The sequence below is a fragment of the Coregonus clupeaformis genome, chromosome 23 (assembly GCF_020615455.1).
Source record: "Coregonus clupeaformis isolate EN_2021a chromosome 23, ASM2061545v1, whole genome shotgun sequence".
Lineage (NCBI taxonomy): Eukaryota > Metazoa > Chordata > Actinopteri > Salmoniformes > Salmonidae > Coregonus > Coregonus clupeaformis.
Window position 1 is genome coordinate 48,891,657 of NC_059214.1, and position 22,939 is coordinate 48,914,595.

Below are 22,939 nucleotides of genomic sequence, written 5' to 3' on the forward strand. Positions count from 1 at the left end.
GCACCACCAAGCAAGCGGCACCATGAAGACCAAGGAGCTCTCCAAACAGGTCAGGGACAAAGTTGTGGAGAAGTACAGATCTGGGTTGGATTATAAAAAATATCCGAAACTTTGAACATCCCACAGAGCACCATTAAATCCATTATTAAAAAATTGAAAGAATATGCACCACAACAAACCTGCCAGGAGAGGGCCGCCCACCAAAACTCACGGACCAAGCAAGGAGGGCATTAATCAGAGAGGCAACAAAGAGATCAAAGATAACCCTGAAGGAGCTGCAAAGCTCCACAGCGGAGATTGGAGTATCTGTCCATAGGACCACTTTAAGCCATACACTCCACAGAGCTGGGCTTTACGGAAGAGTGGCTAGAAAAAAGCAATTGCTTAAAGAAAAAAATAAGCAAACACGTTTGGTGTTCGCCAAAAGGCATTTGGGAGACTCCCCAAACATATGGAAGAAGGTACTCTGGTCAGATGAGACAAAAATTTAGCTTTTTGGCCATCAAGGAAAACGCTATGTCTGGCGCAAACCCAACACCTCTCATCACCCCGAGAACACCATCCCCACAGTGAAGCATGGTGGTGGCAGCATCATGCTGTGGGGATGTTTTTCATCGGCAGGGACTGGGAAACTGGTTAGAATTGAAGGAATGACGGATACAGGGAAATTCTTGAGGGAAACCTGTTTCAGTCTCCAGAGATTTGAGACTGGGACGGAGGTTCACTTTCCAGCAGGACAATGACCCTAAGCATACTGCTAAAGCAACACTTGAGTGGTTTAAGGGGAAACATTTAAATGTCTTGGAATGGCCTAGTCAAAGCCCAGACCTCAATCCAATTGAGAATCTGTGGTATGACTTAAAGATTGCTGAACACCAGCGGACCCATCCAACTTGAAGGAGCTGGAGCAGTTTTGCCTTGAAGAATGGGCAAAAATCCCAGTGGCTAGATGTGCCAAGGTTATAGAGACATACCCCAAGAGACTTGCAGCTGTAATTGCTGCAAAAGGTGGCTCTACAATGTATTGACTTTGGGGGGTGACCAGTTATGCACGCTCAAGTTTTCTTTTTTTTGGTCTTATTTCTTGTTTGTTTCACCCCCAACATTTTTTTGCATCTTTAAAGTGGTAGGCATGTTGTGTAAATCAAATGATACAAACCCCCCAAAAATCTATTTTAATTCCAGGTTGTAAGGCAACAAAATAGGAAAAATGCCAAGGGGGATGAATACTTTCGCAAGCCACTGTATGGAACTTACAGTAACAGGCCCCAAACACATTTTGTAGAATCACTCCCCCATCCCCATAAAAATGCTAGTTGTCAATCATTTTTACAAGGCACAGGTCCCTGTATTATTTGTCTAGCTGCCTCATTCGCCGGCTGGTCAGAGGAGTTAAGCTAAGCTCAGTTTAACACCTCTGATACGTTGTTTTACAGTTTTTCTGGATATGAGCTGCCAATGTGGTCCAGAGAAATTAAAAAGCCACATTTTTCATATGAGTGAGTTCATCTGTTGATCTCCAAATGACAAAGAGAGGGCATTAAAAATGGATATACAGTAACACCCTGCATTGTCGTTAGTGTACATTTTTACATTTCAGTAGAAGCTCTTATCCAAAGCGACTTACAGGAGCATTTAGGGTTAAGGGCCCTGTTAAAGGGCACATCGACCGATTATTTACCTGACACATTTTCTTTCTTTGTTTTTAATCCTCAATCTCCAGTCATTGTTACTCATTGAAATAACTGAGATCAATTCCAGGATAGCACATGGAATCAGGAACCAAATTGCCCCATTCACAGCATGTTTTAATGAGTTAGACTTTGTACATTATTTTCCTGTTTCCTCTATGGAAATATGTCTGTCTGTTTGAGTCTGTCTGTCTGTTTGAGTCTGTCTGTCTGTCTGTCTGTGTGTGTGTGTGTGCACCATCAAAATACACCTATATTTTGTTTTACACTGTTACAAGGCTGTAGAGTACTGTGTCTGTCATTACTGCCCTGAAAGAAATTGACGAGAGAGATTTGCACCCAATTATTTCTCCATCATCATCAGATAAAAAAGGTTGTCTGTGTCATGGGCCCCTGGTGATTGCAGGTCAGCCCTGGTGATTACAGGTCAGCCCTGGTGATTCCAGGTTACCCCTGGTAATTACATAATTACATGTCGCCCCGATGATTACAGGTCACCCCTGGTGATTAAAGGTCACCCCTGGTGATTACAGGTCAGCCCTGGTGATTACAGGTCAGCCCGTTTCACTTGGAAACACAATGGTATTTTGACCTGTTGAGTGTACTTCAACTGCATGTCTCAGTAAAATATTTACATGGACGAAATAATAATTTACGAAATAATAATGTACCTGGTTGCTGGTGGACACAGAGACGTTTGCACTATTTCAATTTGCATCTCATTATGGTAAAGGTTAGCGTGACCGGGTTAGATACATGCGGATCACGCCATTTAACCTTTTACTGCAGTGGGCTATATCAGGGTCAAACAGAGTGTTTGTTGGTAGTCTTAAACAAATCTACTTTGAAACAAAAGTATACACCTCACACACATGGTTATGGGCTTAGAAAAAAGAAGATACCTGTACCATGTCAGATATAGAGTTGAAATGTATTCAATTTTGAGTTTGCATCCCAATATTACACTTTACACCACAGCAGACTGAACTATAACAAAACTCTTTAACATAGAACCACGGATTTTCGGCAGGTTTTTTAAAATAATGTTGATTAATTATGAAAAATATGAATAACATTCCACCCCTGAGGCCACTAGATCATTTGACTGCAGGAAAGGTCTACAGGGATATCTACTTAATCTATTATAAAAATCTGTCGATGTGCCCTTGAGCAAGGCACTTAACCCTAATTGCTCCTGTAAGTCGCTCTGGATAAGAGCGTCTGCTAAATGACTAAAATGTAAATGTAATAAAAGGATAAAAAGTAAAATGCACATTTCCAGCGTTGAAAAAAGTGCTTCACTTGCACAGTGTTTGATGAATCACACGCACTACTTTGATCATAAGGAGTCTTTTATACACATTCTGCATTATACCACGTTACAAAACTAACTCTTTTAACTCAATCTGAAAAGTGGGAATTGCTAATATTGACACCCCTGTTGAAACAGAAATCAAAATCAAACAGTCAAGCTCCTACACAGTAGTGCCCACAATATGTATAGCAGACTGAAGTATTTCAGCGATAATTGCATTCAAATTCAGTGTGAAATTGAAAACTGATTTTGGTAAAGAAATTACATTCTTTGGATGATGGGACAGAAAACCAGATTATTTTTACTAGAGGGAATCTATTCTTATTTTACGAACCGAGCTGACAATTCAATATTTTAAAAGGTCATTCCTCCAGGTAAAATGAAAAGAAGAAAGCAATGGAATGGGGTATCCATCCATCAATGTCTTCTAGGAAAAGCAAGATACACTACATGACCAAAAGTATGTGGACACCTGCTCGTCGAACCTCTCACTCCAAAATCATGGGCATTAATATGGAGTTGGTCCACCCTTTGTTGCTATAACATTCTCCACTCTTCTGGAAAGGCTTTCGTCTAGATGTTGGAACATTGCTGCGGGGACTTGCTTCCATTCAGCCACAACAGCATTAGTGAGGTCGGGCACTGATGTTGGGCGATTAGGCCTGGCTCACAGTTGGCGTTCCAATTCGTCCCAAAGGTGTTCGATCGGGTTGAGGTCAGGGCTCTGTGCAGGCCAGTCAAGTTCTTCCACACCGATCTCGACAAACCATTTCTGTATGGACCTCGCTTTGTGCACGGGGGCATTGTCATGCTGAAACAGGAAAGGGCCTTCGCCAAACTGTTGCCACAAAGTTGTAAGTACAGAATCATTTAGAATGTCAATGTATGCTGTAGCGTTAAGATTTCCCTTCACTGTTGCTAAGGGGCCTAGCCCGAATCATGAAAAACAGCCCCAGACCATTATTCCTCCTCCACCAAACATTACAGTTGGCAATATGCATTCGGGCAGGTAACGTTCTCCTGGCATCCGCCAAACCCAGATTCGTCCGTCGGACGATGAATCACGCTTCACCAGATGGTGAAGCGTGATTCATTACTCTAGAGAATGCGTTTCCACTGCTCCAGGGTCTAATGGCTGCGAGCTTTACACCACACACTTGGCATTGCGACACTTGGCATTGCGCATGGTGACTTGGCATTGCGCATGGTGATCTTAGGCTTGTGTGCGTCTGCTCGGCCATTTCACGAAGCTCCCGACGAAACAGTTCTCGTGCTGACGTTGCTTCCAGAAGCAGTTTGGAACTCGGTAGTGAGTGTTGCAACCGAGGACAGACCATTTTTCCACGCTACATGCTTCAGCACTCGGCGGTCCCGTTCTGTGAACTTGTGTGGCCTACCACTTTGCAGCTGAGCCGTTGTTGCTCCTGGACGTTTCCACTTCACAATAACAGCACTTAGAGTTGACTGGGACAGCTCTAGCAGGGGAGAAATTTGACGAATTGACTTGTTGGAATGGTGGTATCCTATGACAGTGACACGTTGAAAGTCACTGAGCTCTTCAGTAAGGCCATTCTACTGCCAATGTTTGTCTATGGAGATTGCATGGCTGTGTACCATATTTTATACACCTGTCAGCAACGGGTGTGGCTGAAATAGCCGAATCCACTAATTTGAAGGGGTGTCCACATACTTTTGTATATATAGTGTATATCAGACTATAATGATATAATATATATAATATGCCATTTAGCAGACGCTTTTATCCAATGATGCTCAGCATGTAGTCAGACTGACCAGACAAATAACTAGTGATTTGTTCTTCACCTTGCAGAATGAGGAACAGTATTTTGCAGAATGAGGAACAGTATTTTGCAGAATGAGGAACCATATTTTGCAGAATGAGGAACAGTATTTTGCAGAACGAGGAACAGTATTTCGCATAACGAGGAACAGTATTTCGCAGAATGAGGAACAGTATTTTGCAGAACAAGGAACAGTATTTTTGCAGAACGAGCAACAGTATTTTGCAGAACAAGCAACAGTATTTTGCAGAACGAGGAACAGTATTTCGCAGAATGAGGAACAGTATTTTGCAGAACGAGCAACAGTATTTTGCAGAACGAGCAACAGTATTTTTGCAGAATGAGGAACAGTATTTTGCAGAACGAGGAACAGTATTTTGCAGAACGAGGAACAGTATTTTGCAGAACGAGGAACAGTATTTTGCAGAATGAGGAACAGTATTTTGTTTGTCCTCCTGATTTTACAACCACATTTTGGCATCAGTCCAAATAACTAAATACAAGTTGAAAGAATGTGTAAGAACGAGAAAAACCTATTCTAACAAAGTGATTGTTAACCAAGTCTGCAACAACTTTGCTCATAGGCCACTAGAAATGTAGAAGTAATAATGCTAATTCATCAATCGCAAAAGGAAGAAAAGTACCAGTGTTTAAAGACTACAATGAAGAATCTGTGCTAAAACGTTCAATCTCTGGCTTTTAATAACCACAAAAAATGTATCCATTTGCACAGTCATGCTAAGCTTCCCCTAAAGTAAATGTAATTGAACTTGACAAAATTATATAATTACTGGTGTCTACACAAAAATAAATACAATCCTTCAAAACACGACACCAGAGACCATGATTTAGCCACTGAGGACCATTAGCGTCTTTCAAAAAATAGCTGTCGTTTTTTATTTTATTTTATGACAAGACCAGGGCATAATCTACAGTCAGGAAGCGCGCAATTTGTGCAGCGTGTGCATCTTATCATATAGCTAATTGCTGCTTTGTGGATGTCAGTGAAAAGCTAAAAATAGGCCTATCACATTATTCCAATCGCTGGATAAACAACAAACAAGAGGAGACAATGAAAATAATTGTTTTAGCTTAATTTATGACTATCTAGTCATCGCATTAGGAACAGTAGGCCATCTTACATTAGTCTGCAAATGCGTCTAATACTTTATCATAAATGTGTGTATATATTTTTTGCTTCCCCTTACTTGAAAGTCAAGTGCCACCTACGATGCTCTACCTATTCCGTGAAAATACATTTGACTGGAGCCAACCAGAGAGCACAAAAATAACACAAGTACCGAGAGGCGGGACAAACCAGCAGTGTCTCCCTGTCATCGCTCGCTTCTTTGACCGACAGGCGCCTGTCCTGTCAACAGATCACTAGAAGATGCATATCGTTCATTCTAGCGGGAGAAGGCTACACTGACTTTTCTGACTAGCGAATTGAAACTTTTAAAAAATGAAAAGAAGCCTAGTTAATTAATGAAGTGGAACAGTAGCCCGGCAAGCAATGATGCTGTTATCGGCTATTTAGCCAACAGCCGCCGCTAATGGAAAACACAGATACCCTTTTCGTATGTTCTTACCAAGCCCTATTCTTTATCAGCTGTGAGCAATGCTCTGGTAATGAACGGTTGTCTCCAAAAGCCCTGTGTTCTGTGTTGCTATGGGGTAAAATGTCTGTTTTGTTCGGGGAGAGTTCGGAGGAACCTTTGTCCTCTGCTGAAAGACTTTAATGCCCTCTTTACTGTGCCAGATGGCTGTATGCATCTCCGTCGCTCTCTACAATCACACAGAACTGGACTGTGTGAAAGTATGTTTGGAGGCATTTGTGGCCCATCAGTACGAGGCACAACCACTGTGCCTGGGGAACACTTCACTGACTACTTTCTGTGTCAGCTGTGAAGCCATAACTTCTGTGTTATTGCCAAACCTCTCAATAGACTTCTTATATGTGCCCTCCAGAGTCTGAGTCGATGATATGAGAAAGCATCAACTTAGATTCCTGAGAAAGTAAAACCCAATAAAAATTACACGAGCGGCAGTGGTGGGACAGATGTCGGTAAATACAACAAGCTGTTGATGCGAAACCGCAACGGTCGAGTCAGACATGTTATATTATTCAGTAACCACGGTGCTCATGTGGATTACGTCTGTTAGCTCCCAGGTATAAGAACAAGTAGCTCATTGAACAAAGGCTACTTGACTTAGAAATCTCTGAGCCAAACATGCACAATCATAATATGATCTGAAGTAGATCTGGGATTAATGTTGATCTGCTTAACAGATGGGGAATAGAACCAAAATGTGGCTGAGTGCTCACCTTTTTTCCTGTTAAAAGCCCGATTCATACTGGAAAACCTTGTGTCTTTGCGATCCCTCCTGTGTATTTGCCAATATTCCACCTGGAGAGGGAAAAACACAGTTTCAGAATCCTTTAAAATCTCAGACCCTCAACAAACAAAACCTGGAAAATGTTACCAAACAACCAGCCTGATGCCACCCTCTCACAGAAAGCCAATATTTAGGCAGTCAGAATATATGCCAATGAAAACCTAGGCCCACCTACAAAACACCATGTGTTTACCTTTGGATTAAAGTCATTTACCATCTGAGTAGGGGAGTTGACCATTTTGGTATTTTTGATGGCTAGACTTGTTAGTAGAGTCATTTGTCACTCTCGATTTAGCACACTAAACATGACAAAGGTCAAAATAAATCTACTACTGCTGGTTGATTTCGTAGTAACAGTAAACATCGCTTGAGACCATTTTCTGGAAACTTTTTTTATGTATTTACTTTTTTTAGCCACAATCTGTTGCATTACAGTATAATCTTCCTAGGAGAAAGGGGTTATATGCTTGTCGGTGGCTGCCCGAATAAATCCAACCAAAGTAGATTAGTTATTGTAGCAAAACATTCGTCGTCATGACAAAGTTGTAGCTTTCACATAAAGCGGAGTTCAAAGCTGTCATATTAAACCCTGGTGGTGAACAGTAAATAGGCACTTGGGTTACAGTACCTACATGTTCTCTTTGACCATTTGCTGATGATCCCAACCAAGTGAGAACTTTTAATACCAAAGTGCGAGAAGGAGGAAAAGCCCAACATAAAGTTCAGTTGCAATCTCTCCCCAAAAAATGTAACTGAATATGTATCAATGAGGATGAGGACTCAAGACATTATGCAACAAGGCATTAAGAAGCACATCAACTTTGCAAGGTTTTTGGTTTAAATGCCAATTTCCAAAATCTATGTTCTCAACTCTCTCACAGATAGATAGTGTACAAAAGTAAGTTCTGCCTCTGAATAGGTCGACTCAATTATTTTGACTGTTGCTGCTTCTTTCTTCATCTCTTTCACGTATTGATCAAGTCTCTTCGATGGAAATAGAATCCCTTCTAAGCCAATTTCTGCTTTGCTTAACAGTGATTTCAGGAAAAGGTAGAAACCCATTTCTGAGTCAACTTCATTTTACTTCGATATTTTTCAGTTTAAAACATCCCACTCCGGCAAAACTTAAATGGATTGAAGCACTGATGTAACTCTTTTTACTCATGACGTATATTACATTTTAATCAAACATATTCTGATAAATGTTCTGTTAAGGAACCAAATAGAATGTCTCAGATGAGTTCCAAGGATGCAAATTACTTTATTGTCCAGACATGAGAGCCTTTGTGAAGCAAACAATAGAACATAATTTTAATGTCCATTTGATTGAAAAGTCCATTTTAAAAGAATTGTATCAATTTGATACAACTGAAGGGCGACAACTTCCTTTCTAGATGGATAATGCAACATCCGGCTATAGCATCCATCTCTTCATTCAAAGACTCAATCATGGACACTCTTGCTGACAGTTGTGGCTGCTTCGCGTGATGTATTGTTGTCTCTACCTTCTTGCCTTTGTGCTGTTGTCTGTGCCCAATAATGTTTGTACCATGTTTGTGCTGCTACCATGTTGTGCTGTTGCCATATTGTGTTGCTACCGTGTTGTGTTGTTGTCTTAGGTCTCTCTTTATGTAGTGTTGTGTTGTCTGTCTTGACGTGATGTGTGTTTTGTCCTATATTTTTATTTCTAATCCCAGCCCCCGTCCCCGCAAGAGGCCTTTTGCCTTTTGGTAGGCCGTCATTGTAAATAAGAAAAAATAGCCAGGGGGCACACTCCAACACTCAGACATAATTTACAAACAAAGCATGTATGTTTAGTGAGTCTGCCAAATAAGAGGCAGTAGGAATGACCAGGCATGTTCTCTTGATAAGTGTGTGAATTTAACCATTTTCATTCCTGCTAAGCATTCAAAATGTAACGAGCACTTTTGCGTGTCAGGGAAAATGTATGGAGTAAAAAGTACATTATTTTATTTAGCAATATAGCGAAGTAAAAGTAAAAGTTGTCAACCATATAAATAGTAAAGTAAAGTATAGATACCAAAGAAAACTACTTAAGTAGTACTTTAAAGTATTTTTACTTAAGTACTTTACACCACTGGCCAAGAGCACACTTAAACATGTGCTATGCCATCTTCTGTGACACTGACAAATACAGTGCCTTCAGAAAGTATTCACACCCCTTGACCTTTTCCACATTGTTGTGTTACAGCCTGAATTTAAAATGGATTCAATTGAGATGTTGTGTCACTGGCCTTACACACAATACCCCATAATGTCAAAGTGGAATTATGTTTCTAGAAATCTTTACAAAATAATAAAAAATGTAAAGCTGAAAAGACTACTTCATCTCTGTACCCCACACATAAAATTATATGTAAGGTCCCTTAGTCGAGTAGTGAATATCAAACACAGATTCAACCACAAAGACCAATTTTAGAATAAGGCTGTAAAGTAACAAAATGTGGAAAAAGTCAAGGGGTCTGAATACTTTCCGAATGCACTGTATATACAGTGGGGGAAAAAAGTATTTAGTCAGCCACCAATTGTGCAAGTTCTCCCACTTAAAAAGATGAGAGGCCTGTAATTTTCATCATAGGTACACGTCAACTATGACAGACAAAATGAGATTTTTTTTCTCCAGAAAATCACATTGTAGGATTTTTAATGAATTTATTTGCAAATTATGGTGGAAAATAAGTATTTGGTCAATAACAAAAGTTTCTCAATACTTTGTTATATACCCTTTGTTGGCAATTACACAGGTCAAACGTTTTCTGTAAGTCTTCACAAGGTTTTCACACACTGTTGCTGGTATTTTGGCCCATTCCTCCATGCAGATCTCCTCTAGAGCAGTGATGTTTTGGGACTGTCGCTGGGCAACACGGACTTTCAACTCCCTCCAAAGATTTTCTATGGGGTTGAGATCTGGAGACTGGCTAGGCCACTCCAGGACCTTGAAATGCTTCTTACGAAGCCACTCCTTCGTTGCCCGGGCGGTGTGTTTGGGATCATTGTCATGCTGAAAGACCCAGCCACGTTTCATCTTCAATGCCCTTGCTGATGGAAGGAGGTTTTCACTCAAAATCTCACGATACATGGCCCCATTCATTCTTTCTTTTACACGAATCAGTCGTCCTGGTCCCTTTGCAGAAAAACAGCCCAAAGCATGATGTTTCCACCCCCATGCTTCACAGTAGGTTTTTTTATTTTTTATTTTTTTTATTTCACCTTTATTTAACCAGGTAAGCCAGTTGAGAACAGGTTCTCATTTACAACTGCGACCTGGCCAAGACAAAGCAAAGTAGTGCAACAAAAACAAAAACAACACAGAGTTACATATGGGGTAAAAGAAAAAAACATAAAGTCAGAAATACAACAGAAAATATATATACAGTGTGTGCAAATGTAGCAAGTTATGGAGGTAAGGCAATAAATAGGCTATAGTGCAGAATAATTACAATAGTATTAACACTGGAATGCTAGATGTGCAAGAGATTATGTGCAAATAGAGATACTGGGGTGCAAAAGAGCAAATTAAATAACAATATAGGGATGAGGTAGTTGGGTGGGCTAATTTCAGATGGGCTGTGTACAGGTGCAGTGATCGGTAAGGTGCTCTGACAACTGATGCTTAAAGTTATTGAGGGAGATAAGAGTCTCCAGCTTCAGAGATTTTTGCAATTCGTTCCAGTCATTGGCAGCAGAGAACTGGAAGGAATGGCGGCCAAAGGAGGTGTTGGCTTTGGGAATGACCAGTGAGATATACCTGCTGGAGAGCAGACTACGGGTGGGTGCTGCTATGGTGACCAATGAGCTAAGATAAGGCGGGGATTTGCCTAGCAGTGATTTATAGATGGCCTGGAGCCAGTGGGTTTGACGACGAACATGTAGTGAGGACCAGCCAACAAGAGCGTACAGGTCACAGTGGTGGGTAGGTATGGTGTTCTTTGGATGCAACTCAGCATTCTTTGTCCTCCAAACACGACAAGTTGAGTTTTTACCAAAAAGTTCTATTTTGGTTTCATCTGACCATATGACATTCTCCCAATCCTCTTCTGGATCATCCAAATGCACTCTAGCAAACTTCAGACGTAGAGTATGTAGAGTATACTGTATATTTAAAATGCTTACAATAGTCCAGATGAAGTCAATAGTTCCAGGCATTTCTATTTTCATAAGTTGAGACAAACTGAGAAATTAACTTTGGGAAGGACATTTTTATCGACTGACATATGCAGAGGAGCGTTGCAACGTTCAGGATATAATGACACTCAGGGGGAGAAAAATCACGTCTAGCTCTGTGAAGAGGACTATGTTTCAGGGCTACTTTTTAAAGAGGGGTGTGGTGCTAAATACACTGGAGAACACTCAACGCAGGAGTCTGAAAGGATTGACATTTGAGTCATTATCCAGAGCGACTAGGGGTAAGTGTCTTGCTCAAGGGCACATCAACAGACTTTTTACCTAGTCAGCCCAGAGATTCAAACCAGAGACCTTTCGGTTACTGGCCCAACGCTCTTAACCGCTAGGCTACCTGCCACCCCTAGCAGGTACAAACATGCTATGCTATTTAACAGCCAGACCTGAGAGACTGTGAGCCGTTCTACAATAATACAATGTGCAAATAGTGATTCAAAGCTCCATGTGAATGTTTCCATGCAAAGAACAGTAATGTTTCCTTACTCCTTAATCTCAAAGTTAATCGATGTGAACTGTGAGCCGGAAATTGTGTCAAAAGCTTTATTATCAATAATCCATAAACAACATTATTTCTTATACTTGGACATGACAGAAAAGCAATTGCAAGCATTCCCATGTCTTATTTGTCCAATTTGAGAGATGTAATTCAGAAACTGAAATGAGCAATTTAGCATTACAAACATCAATTAGTCTAGCTTTACGATATGTTAGCTACAGTATAGTGTTATATACCATGATTTCTTCCCATTATGAAAGAAAATAGAAAAACTAGCAAATCACCATAATTTAAACAGAACTATAGCACCAAACAACTCTTTTGTTTCTTTAATTACATAGCAACAAGCGTCCTACAATAAGTCGCTAAGGATACTAGGATAATGTAAAATAGACAAAAATATATTTAGACATGCAATTACTAAGACACATATACATTTCCTGCAGAGACATAACTTCATTTAACAAAGGTCAAAACCCACATTGTTTTTCAGGGCGAAAAGCTTAACTGGAATGGGCTAGAGGGTGTGGATTGGGATATTCCGAGGTCTGCCAAAACAGAATAGTTTCGCAGCTTAAAAATGACATCTTGTATTTCTTATTTACAGCCAAATAATATGTTCCCGCCTCAGAGCAATGCAGAGCCAGCAACCATGTCCACAATTCAGGGGAGAAGGGGTAACTTTTCTGCACATCTCAAGACGCTAGACATAAGCAATAGGCTCGGCGCCAAATCAGTTATTTATGTCGCCCTGAGCATGATGAAAATGGTATCACAGCGGCTTTTTGCACAGTCTTGTAGGGTCTGAAGCAGGTGAAGTCCCGATGAATATGATTCATTATGGTTAGCCTACTTTACGAGTGGCAGATTGAAAAAAAATACATTAAATATCTGGAGTTTCTGAGAAAACGTCAGCATTAAAAATGTACTTCAAAAATAATAGCCTATTATGATCAACACGTGACATCTGGAAAACCGTGTATCACTCAATGGACCATACTGAGTCAATACTCTGTAGACCAATGCTCAAAGGGTGAGTGTCCCTTGAGTGCTGCTATTGAAGCTTCTCTCTCCTGATCTTAACCAACAGGACTTAAGGCCCTTTATAAACTGGGTGGTTCGAGTCCTGAATGCTGATTGGCTCAAAGCTGTGGTATATCAGACCGTATACCACGGGTATGACAAAACTGGTTATTGCTCTAATTACGTTGGTAACCAGTTTATAATAGCAATGAGGCTCCTCAGGGGTTTGAGATATTTGGCCAATATACCACAACTAAGGGCTGTGTCCAGACACTCTGCGTTGCATCGTGCATAAGAACAGCCCTTAGCCATGGTATATTGGCCATATACCACACCTCATCGGGCCTTATTGCTTAAATAGACCACAGCTGTAAGACCGACTTCCACCTCGACCTACTTCCACAGGAATTACAATTTATTTCAGGGATCAACCTTAAAAGGCCCAGTGCAGTCGAAAATGTGATTTTCCTGTGTTTTATATATATTTCCACACTATGAGGTTGGAATAATACTGTGAAATTGTGAAAATTATGATGACACACTTTTAGTGTAAATGTTTGAAAAGACCGCCTGAAATTTCACTCTGTTTTGGTGGGATGGAGTTTTGGCCTTCTATGCTATCATCACCATACGGTAAATTAGTTAATAGACCAATAAGAAAGAGTTCCAAACCTCTCTGCCAATAACAGCTCATTTGCAGTTTTCCCCTCCCCACTCAGACCACTCCCAGAAAGTCCTAGCAAAATTATTGCTAAAGAAATTGCTCTTTGCTAAGAAGCTATTTTATTTTTATTTTTGACCATTACATAATTGGGAGAAAAAAAATCAAACTAAGCTACTTAATTGTAAGGTACCCCATCACTATTTTACAGTGCATTCAAACACACTCTTATAGCATGGTGGGATAAAAACAGTTTTGTTTTACCCCAAAAATCTACCAAGTAAAAGTATTATGTCATAAGTTAAAAGGTAGGAACTGAGTCAAAACGATGGGCCATCAACAGCTAGAGTGAGTGACTGCATCTGTCTTTTCAAGTGCCAATATCCATTTCCCATCCTTTCCTTATGGGCTGTTTTAAACAAGACAATGCTTGCTGCATTACTACTTATTATACCTACTACTCTACCATTCCAGTTTGTTTATGTGGCTTCACTGTTTATAGCCTGAACTTGGTTTGAACTCCTCTTCTTATGAAGACAGCATCTATACCTTGTGTTGAAGATCAGGGCTAAGATACACAAGCCCTACATTACATTCAAATCACTATTTCAGCAGAATCATAATCAGACAACCCAATTCAAAGCAATAGCTTTTCCTCCCTAAGACTGCCTGAAAAAATACCATTCTAGCATCCAGAGGCATAGAATATACTAAGTGCTAGCCTACAGTGTATCTAACGGCAACCACCAAGGGAACATAGGAGAGCAGGTTACAATACCCTCTCACTGTGGATGTTTTCTTACTCTGGTTGGGCTGTGTATGCCTGGCTTGACGCTGTGATGTCACAATTATGATTGACAGAAGCTGTTTGCTCTTTTTAATGGCTTCCTGGGCTGGTGAGTCACCCTCTCTTGGGAGGAACCGTATCCCCAGTCTAAGCACAGAGTCGCAACCTTCCCCACTGCTATTAACCATCTGCGGTGCGACTGTGCGAGCGTCGGGGTCAGGTATGTTTGAGGTCACGGTTGCGGTGATATACAGCCGTCTGGAGAATCAGGCCGGCCCGAGCAATGCTTATTCTCACAGGCCGTTGCTCGGGTTTAAAATTCCCTGGGAGCGTGCATGTAGCGTAACCAATAGCCAGGAGAGTTAGAGTTAGAGGGGATGGATTGGGACAACAAAGACCATATGCAGTTTACTAGGGCAGGGAACTGCCAGGGACCTCACAGTACCATACTGTCACCATACTTAGATGCCGATAAGATATGTATTGCGAGTTCTCACGATTCTATATGTACTGCAATTCGATACTGTGATTTTATTGCATTTCGATGTTCCAAACATAGCCTATACCTCACTATATGTCTTCTGCAGAGGGACAAGAGAGAGACATGAGAAAACGAGCTTTGATCAGTCATGGAAATAAAAGTGCTGACAAATTGTACTCCCTATTTTTAAAAAGAAGATGGAGAACAAGCTCTGAAGGAAAAATACTGGATTTATGGTGCAGGTACCACCAAGTAGCGCAAAAAAAAATAATATGATACGATACAATATATTGCCGATAATAATATCCCGATATGTAACTGTATCGACTTTTTCTCCCATCACTACAGTTTACAGTACGCTCAGTTGACGGAACGCATCGGAGGACAAGCTGATGCTCGGAGCCGTTACAATAGTGTGTATACACTATCAGGTCTGATCATCAAAGCAAATAGGACATAAAGCATGACACGTGACACCTGATGCCATGGTTACACAGCTTCCCATCAATGTACACCACACAATAAAAGTTATATTCATTGGGAGAAATTATGTGCAAACATATTAAGCCCAATGTTTGAAAGACACAATCAAAAACAACAGCTTATCAATTTAATTATTCAACAATAACATTCCAGAATGTATGCATGTATTTTGCATTACTGCTACACATTGAGGCAAACACTTCTAAGCAAATCAGGGCTGGGATCATTAGAATTGAAGGCAGTCAGTTCAGGTAAACTGAAATTCCAATTCAGTGATTTAAAAAATGGCATATATTTCCAATTAATTATCAATAAACTGAGTAGAAGCTATTTATATCAAAAGTTTTTCAATTGTATAATTTTTTAACTAAAATCACTTCCTGAATTGACTGCCTTCAATTCTAAGTGACCCCAGTCCTGAAGCAAATGTTTCACTAAATGCGGCATAAGTTAATTCATGAGGTTTATCATTGGCCATTTGCTCAGAAAAACATACCGTCAGTTGCGCAATTCAACTTCACTGACTCAAACAGTTGGAATGTATGTTGGGAAACAGAACTGACCTACTTTGACCCCAGGTAACAAGTATTCTCTCAAGACCAAAAAAGCAATCCGCAAATAAAAAAAATCCCAAACGTACATATCCCCTTTAAAAGCCTCTCTAGCAGCCGCTAATCTGAGCCATTTGCACACAAAAAAAGGCAGCCAGTTTTTGACATGGGAGGAAAACACGCACTGCAGTCCCCAGACATAATGCCGCTCGGAAAACAACAATGCTTCTTTGTTTCTCCACTCGCTTTCACCCGCTCTGGAATTTTGCTTGCTAAGCGCAACACGTTAGACATCGCAAAAACTATCTGTTTATTAATTTACCCCGACATTCCACAGTTGAATCACCCGGGATCCTAAACCAAGCACAGCGCTGCTCCCCGAGCTCTCGCTCTCTCTCCATCTCTCATTCAGTCAGACACAGGAAAATTCCAGCTCCCTTACCAAAAGCAAAATAGATTAACAAACAGACCAACCGATGCTTTACCCCGTTGCCAAGAGGAACTAAAATAAGAGAATGGCTTTAGAGTGGTATTACACAAACATGCAAAGATGACCAGGCAGCAGCACCAAAATAAAAGTGACTTACTTGCTTTGAAACCGGGTGGAATAGTGAGAAGAAGGAAGTTGCAGCAGAGTCTAATAGTTTTCAGCTGTGGGCCAGATGGTGATACATTCAGAGGATTGTGGTAGAGGAGATGGGTTTGCAAAACTCCAACAAGGGCTTTTTTACAGAAACACGATACCTGGATTTCAGAGTCAAAATTCCTCCACCCACAATTCATGCAAAAGTTGTTTTTCTGCACATTTTTCTGAGAGGATGTAAAAAAGAAAAGTCAGGAAAAATAACTGCTTTCCACAGAAAGAGGAAACACACAGTGATGACCTATAAAAATAAACATTTAAAAAGGTTTCAGTCTAAACTGTCAATCTTACATCGCTTTTGGAGAGACATGGCAATACGTCGAGCTTCAAGTCAGTTTTAGTCCGTTTTAGATATTCAAATCACAATGTAATGCAATGTGCCTGAAAAGACAACCCTGAATCGATAGAAAAGTACGAGAAAATGCTTTGTTTGAGATTTGCGGAACACAATATGCTGTGAAAAAAGCATTTAACTGCAGCTGCAGAAATACTTGAACGGTGGATACTAGCTGCTTGAACAGTGTTATACCTTTTAGTGAAATCTGACACTTCCATGTCTTATTCAGCGCTTGGAGATGAACTGCTCAGGGCAGCTTTTCAAGGGGCATCGGGCAGATAAACACATGGACACATTTTTTGTTGTTGTTTATTCTTGTTTGTGACAGGTCCAGGTTAATTTGACATTAGGGCCCTTTTTCAATCAAAGCCGGTAGCCAGGTTTCCTGGGATTCTTCTACTGTGAGTCATGTTAGAAACAAAACCAAGTTTACAGTGTGAAACTAAAAAATAAAATAAACTGCATGTTAATTCAAACTGTAGGGAACAACATTTTGGATTTGACCCCCGAATCCTTTGTATAGGTTTTGATTGAATTCAGGCCCGATGTGATGCCATGTTGTTTTGGCTGGGAGTTCCCGGGCCTCTGCTTCTGAGTACCATTTAAAACAGGGATGGCCCGGCTATCAGGACAGAGGTTCTGTTCACACTTTATTTCCCTAACGCTTTGCTCTATTTTGCCCTCTAACGTTTGATGTTGTTTGGGTCTTGTATGGACAGCTGGGGTGAGGTAGGGTTTTGAAAGGTTTGTGCAGACATTTGCTAGCTCTCAAAGTGGATGCCCTTCCACACGTGGCAATGTGAAAGATCACGTATGAAGAGAATTTCCATTACAAGCTCCGCTGTCACCAATGCAACTTCTCTGTTAAGTTAGAAGATCTCATGATTAACTGAACCTTTATTGTCTCTACACTTATTTTTGATTGTATCAGGGACATGTATCAATTATGGCAAAAATTAAAACACGAAGCAGACCAAACTCTTTGGTCCTTCAAATACCTGCTGTATGTAAAGTATTGTGTGCTATAGCTTGGAAAATAAATACATGTGACTCTGGGTGACAACATAATGACGTTTGTTTCCAACATTAGGGCTGTATCCTAAAGAAGGTAATACTGCTAAAGGCAAAATATAAATAAATAAATAGGACCAAAATAACATTTACTTCCACTACTACAGTATATGATTGCCACTTGTCACACCTCCACTCCAACTTCCACATTTAACATATTACATCTAGTGTGGCTAATTTATGCCATGGCTGCTATTTTCTCAATGAGTGAAAAGGCACCTTGAAAACATCCTAAATCTACTTAATTTCTATCACATCAATATCAATCCCCAGATTGATATTCCCAAGACATAAAAGTTATCTGTAGCTCAGCTGGTAGAGCACGGCGCTTGTAACGCCAAGGTAGTGGGTTCGATCCCCAGGACCACCCATAAACAAAAAAAAATGTATGCACGCATGACTGTAAGTCGCTTTGGATAAAAGCGTCTGCTAAATGGCATATTATTATTATTATTATTATTATTATATCAGTGTTCTTGGGCAATTAGCATTTGTTTTTTTCTGATTCCTGAAGTTATGGAAACAAAGAGTAAATAAAGATTTACAACAACAACAACAAGTGCTAACTCAATGTTACTTTTTTATTGTATTATGGATCTGAGTAAAAGGTGCTACACCCCACACAATAGTATTATGAATAGTCAGTTGCTAACAGACATTCCTCCAAGTTTATTAACATTCCTTTCACAAAGACATATCAAACCAAAATCAATGTGCGACCAAATTGAACCACAGAACAACTCAATAGGGCACACGCACTAGCATTTCTTGCTGATTCTACAAGAAAATTATCAGAAAAAATAATGGATTTTAGTGTCGGGTAAAATTTTAAAACAGAGCTTCCTCTTGCAGGATATGTTAATCAGTAATTGGAGGACTTTCTGGTAACGCACAGTCTTTCTTTATAGATAGTTTGAAAAGTCTACGTCAAAGAGTGTGCGTTGTGTGACTGAAAAATCAACAATATCCATTTTTATAAAGATCAGAAATGTCAGTCTAATTCTAGAGTGCAAACAAAGTTTTGGTTATTAGAGGCCAGTTGTCAGGAACCCCATTGGTACATCCCTCAGTGATCATATGTTGCATGGCCATCCCACTGGGAACAGACATCAGTTAAACGTCTATTTTTGATTTACATTTGGTTGAGTTGTCAACTAACTTAAATTCAACGTGGAATCAACAAAAAAATTCACCATGTCATTGGATTTAGGTAAAAAGTTGGGTAAAAAAAGACATTTAAAAATACCCTTACGTTTACGACTAGTTTTGCAAATCCAATTCGTTTTCCACGTTGATGCAAGTCATCACATTGATGTTTTGGGTTGAAATGGCATGGAAACAACATTGATTCAACCAGTTTTTGCCCAGTGGGATGACATCAACTGCAGGTACTACAATAAAACACACTCACCATATGGTTACACTTCGGTTTACCAAAGACATGGGAGATATTTTGAGAATTACTGAAATATTTTGGTTGAGCAGCATCCATTGTACAATACTCTACTACAATACTCTACTACAATACTCTACTACTATAATCTACTACTATACTCTACTGCTATACTCTACTGCTATACTCTACTGCTATACTCTACTGCTATACTCTACTATAGAACTCTGCTACAATGCTCTACTACACTACTCTACTACAATACTCTACTACCATACTATATTACAATACTCTATTACAATACTCTACTATAACACAGTACTACAATAATATACTACAATACAGTACTATACTACAATACTCTACTACAATACTCTACTACAATACTTGACTACAATACTCTATTACAATACTATATTACCATACTCTACTACAATGTTATACTATAATACTTTACTACAATACTGTACAACAATACTTTACTCTACTGTAATCATTTACTACAATATTATATTACAATACTCTACTACAATACTCTACTGCACTACTCTACTATAATACTCTACTACAATACTCTACTACTATACGCTACTATAATACACTACTACAATACACTACTACAATGCTCTACTACAATACTATTATATACCAACAAAGCAAACAAATATGCTTTTATACTCGTATAGAACCTGTGTACATTTTTTACCATGTAAAGTGACTAGGAGTGTTTGGGCTTTGATTTTGTTTTTTCCACCCCCAGTCTAAGTCTTCCACTTATGTAAAAAAAAGCCAGTACCTTCCTGAAAACTTCAAGCACAACTTTGGGGTAAGGCCTCTGCTATTTGTACTTGAGGGCTGAAGCATGTGTTTTCAACCCTGGTACACTGCAGGGCAGGAACCGTGGTGTTAGGTCTTCATGTCCCTGTCACAAACTACAGAACACCAAGCAAAAAATGAAAGTGAAATTATTTGGAGGGGGAAAATGTTTGACAGTTGAACCAACGGTTGATTTGGTTCAATCATAACATTTTTATTGAAATCAAACTTTATAGGCAATGATTTTGTGCATACAGACTAGCTGTTGCTCAGTGATGTATTTGTATTACAGCTACTCTAATACACTACTACAATACTCTACTATAATACTCTACTATAACACAGTACTACACTACTCTACTACAATACTATACTACAATATTCTACTATAATACTCTACTATAACACAGTACTACACTACTCTACTACAATATTACAATACTCTACTATAACACAGTACTACACTACTCTACTACAATACTCTACTATAATACTCTACTATAACACAGTACTACACTACTCTACTACAATACTATACTACAATATTCTACTATAATACTTTACTAAAATACTGTACTACAATACTCTAGACAATGATATTGTGCATACAGAAAAGCTGTGGCTCAGTGATGTATTGGTGGTCCTGCAAAATCAAATATCTGCCTTCTTCGCAACGCATACCAAGACATACAGTCTTCTGCACATTGCTCAAATCACACGTTGAGTCAGAAACTAGTAAAATCCTACTTTATCCAACGGTCAACACCCAATGGGCACAGATGTCAGTTCAACGTCTAGCTTTGATTTACATTTGGTTGAGTTGTCAACTAACGTGAATTCAACGTGAAATCAACCAAATATGTCACCCTGTCATTGGATTTAGTTTAAAAGTTGTGTGAATTCCCTTATGATGACTTTTTTCAAATCCAATCAGTTTTCCACATTGATTCAACGTCATCACATATAATTTTTGGTTTGAAATGACATGGATTCAAACAGTTTTTGCCCTGTGGGTAGGGATTCGGCTGTCTCTCCGTTCAACAATAAAACATGACAGCCAATCAGAAGGAGTCATCCACTTCCCAGGGCCAATTATCAAGCTGTGCAAGGTTATGCATGCTGATCCAGCAGCAAATCACTAAGCAGTCCTGAATGCTCCGAACAACAACTGGTTACCTCCCCTCGCATCCAAAACGTCTTATGGGAAGAGCCACAATCACCATCTGCTGAGACTGTCTTATCTTATCAATACACAGCGCTTGTGTCCAAAGCTTTAGGCTAACCCACCACTTCCAGAAGAGTGAAATTGAATGTAAGCCTACAAACAGTATGCTCCCTGAATATTAGTGCCCATTACATGGAGTTGAGGTAGCAGAGGAGTTAACGGCTGCTATTTCATGATGGAATAATGTGTCTAGCTGGCTGCTCTGTCATGGAACGTAATGAGATAGGAATAGGGAAGCAGTCCACACTGTGAGGAGGAAACCTAATGGGCAATTAGCAGTAGTTTAGGAGGGAACCCTGGACTGGAGGTGAACATTTACATCTCTCACAGTGTTTATTATAATGACTTTGATCAACCTTTTGTCCCTAGTTCGGGACGGAACTTCTGTAGTCTAAAATGTGTAGCCGTGTTACTCAGTATGCATGTGGTATTACACACTGACAAAAACAAAGGGTTATCTCTAGCAGAAATTATGCAATCGGTTTCAACTGAAATCAGAGAGACACAGGATGTTACTCTAACAGTAGCTGTGGCTTCCAAACTACTTAAATCAGGGTTAGATATTTTCCACAGAGTGCCGGTGTGGCTGCAGGCCAATAAGTTACACCCCTGATTGAAGATATACCGGCCCACAACCAATAAGAATAAGTCATTTAGTAGTGTCAAAAGTTTGACCAATGGGAGTCTTATGAAGTTATCAGACATTCCTTGAAAATGACTGATGTCTTCAGGGTATGTCAAGAGTTTCAAGGCTTTCAAAAGGTCACAGCAGTATATCCTCTTGGAATCGTATCTCATATTTCTTTCAGAGGTCATATCTGCCACCACTCACCATAAAAGTTTGAAAAGTTTCTGAGATGAGTGCACAGGAATGGCAGAATTAAGTAATTTGAATGGCGAATTATATATGTTTTGCTGCTGTCTGAGGTGATGTCACAATCTAGAAGTGAGTGGTGTTGCATTGTTGCACATTATACTGTAAATCATGTATTATTAATTAATCATGTGTTTTTATTGCTATAAATTCCTTGCACTACACTGTTAATATCAAAGTTTGCTTTATCTTGGCCAGGCCGCAGTTGTAAATGTAAATTTTAGTCATTTAGCAGACGCTCTTATCCAGAGCGACTTACAGTTAGTGAGTGCATACATTTTTTTTAAATACTGGCCCCCCGTTAGAATCGAACCCACAACCCTGGCGTTGCAAGCGCCATACTCTACCAACTGAGCTACACGGGGTATATGAGAACTTCAACTGTTCTCAACTGGCTTACCTGGTTAAATAAAGGTGAAATAAAAAAATAAAAAATAAAAAATATCAAAGTTAGTGAAAAGTGCTGGCATGTGTTGACTTTTCCATTACAAAAATAAATAATATCTGTGTTTTTTATCAACATATGACTCATACCTTAGAAGAGAAGTAAGAACGTGTGCAATGTGATTCTCACATCCCAAGGTTACTCTATAACTTCTACCAAGCATTATTATACTGCCATGCAATGTGTGATCGGAATAGCCTTCCTTCAATGAAATAAGTCAAATCTATAAAAAATCATCAAGTAAC

At 39.6% G+C, this 22,939-nt stretch overlaps 1 protein-coding gene across 13 annotated transcripts in view; it reads right to left on the reverse strand.

Moving 5' to 3' along the window:
• Positions 1-22,939, reverse strand: part of LOC121536479 (PTB domain-containing engulfment adapter protein 1) — a 140,469-nt gene that overhangs the window by 22,960 nt on the left and 94,570 nt on the right. For 8 of the 13 annotated variants that reach the window (XM_041843781.2, XM_041843782.2, XM_041843780.2 and 5 more), the window contains exon 3: positions 7,135-7,216. In XM_041843781.2, coding sequence (XP_041699715.1) covers positions 7,135-7,162 — 28 coding nt within the window. In that variant the 5' untranslated portion in view covers positions 7,163-7,216. Of the gene's footprint in view, positions 1-7,134; positions 7,217-15,835; positions 16,183-16,212; positions 16,282-16,477; positions 16,747-22,939 lie in introns of those variants that run through there. The other 5 variants (XM_041843773.2, XM_041843776.1, XM_041843775.2 and 2 more) reach the window with 5 other exon arrangements.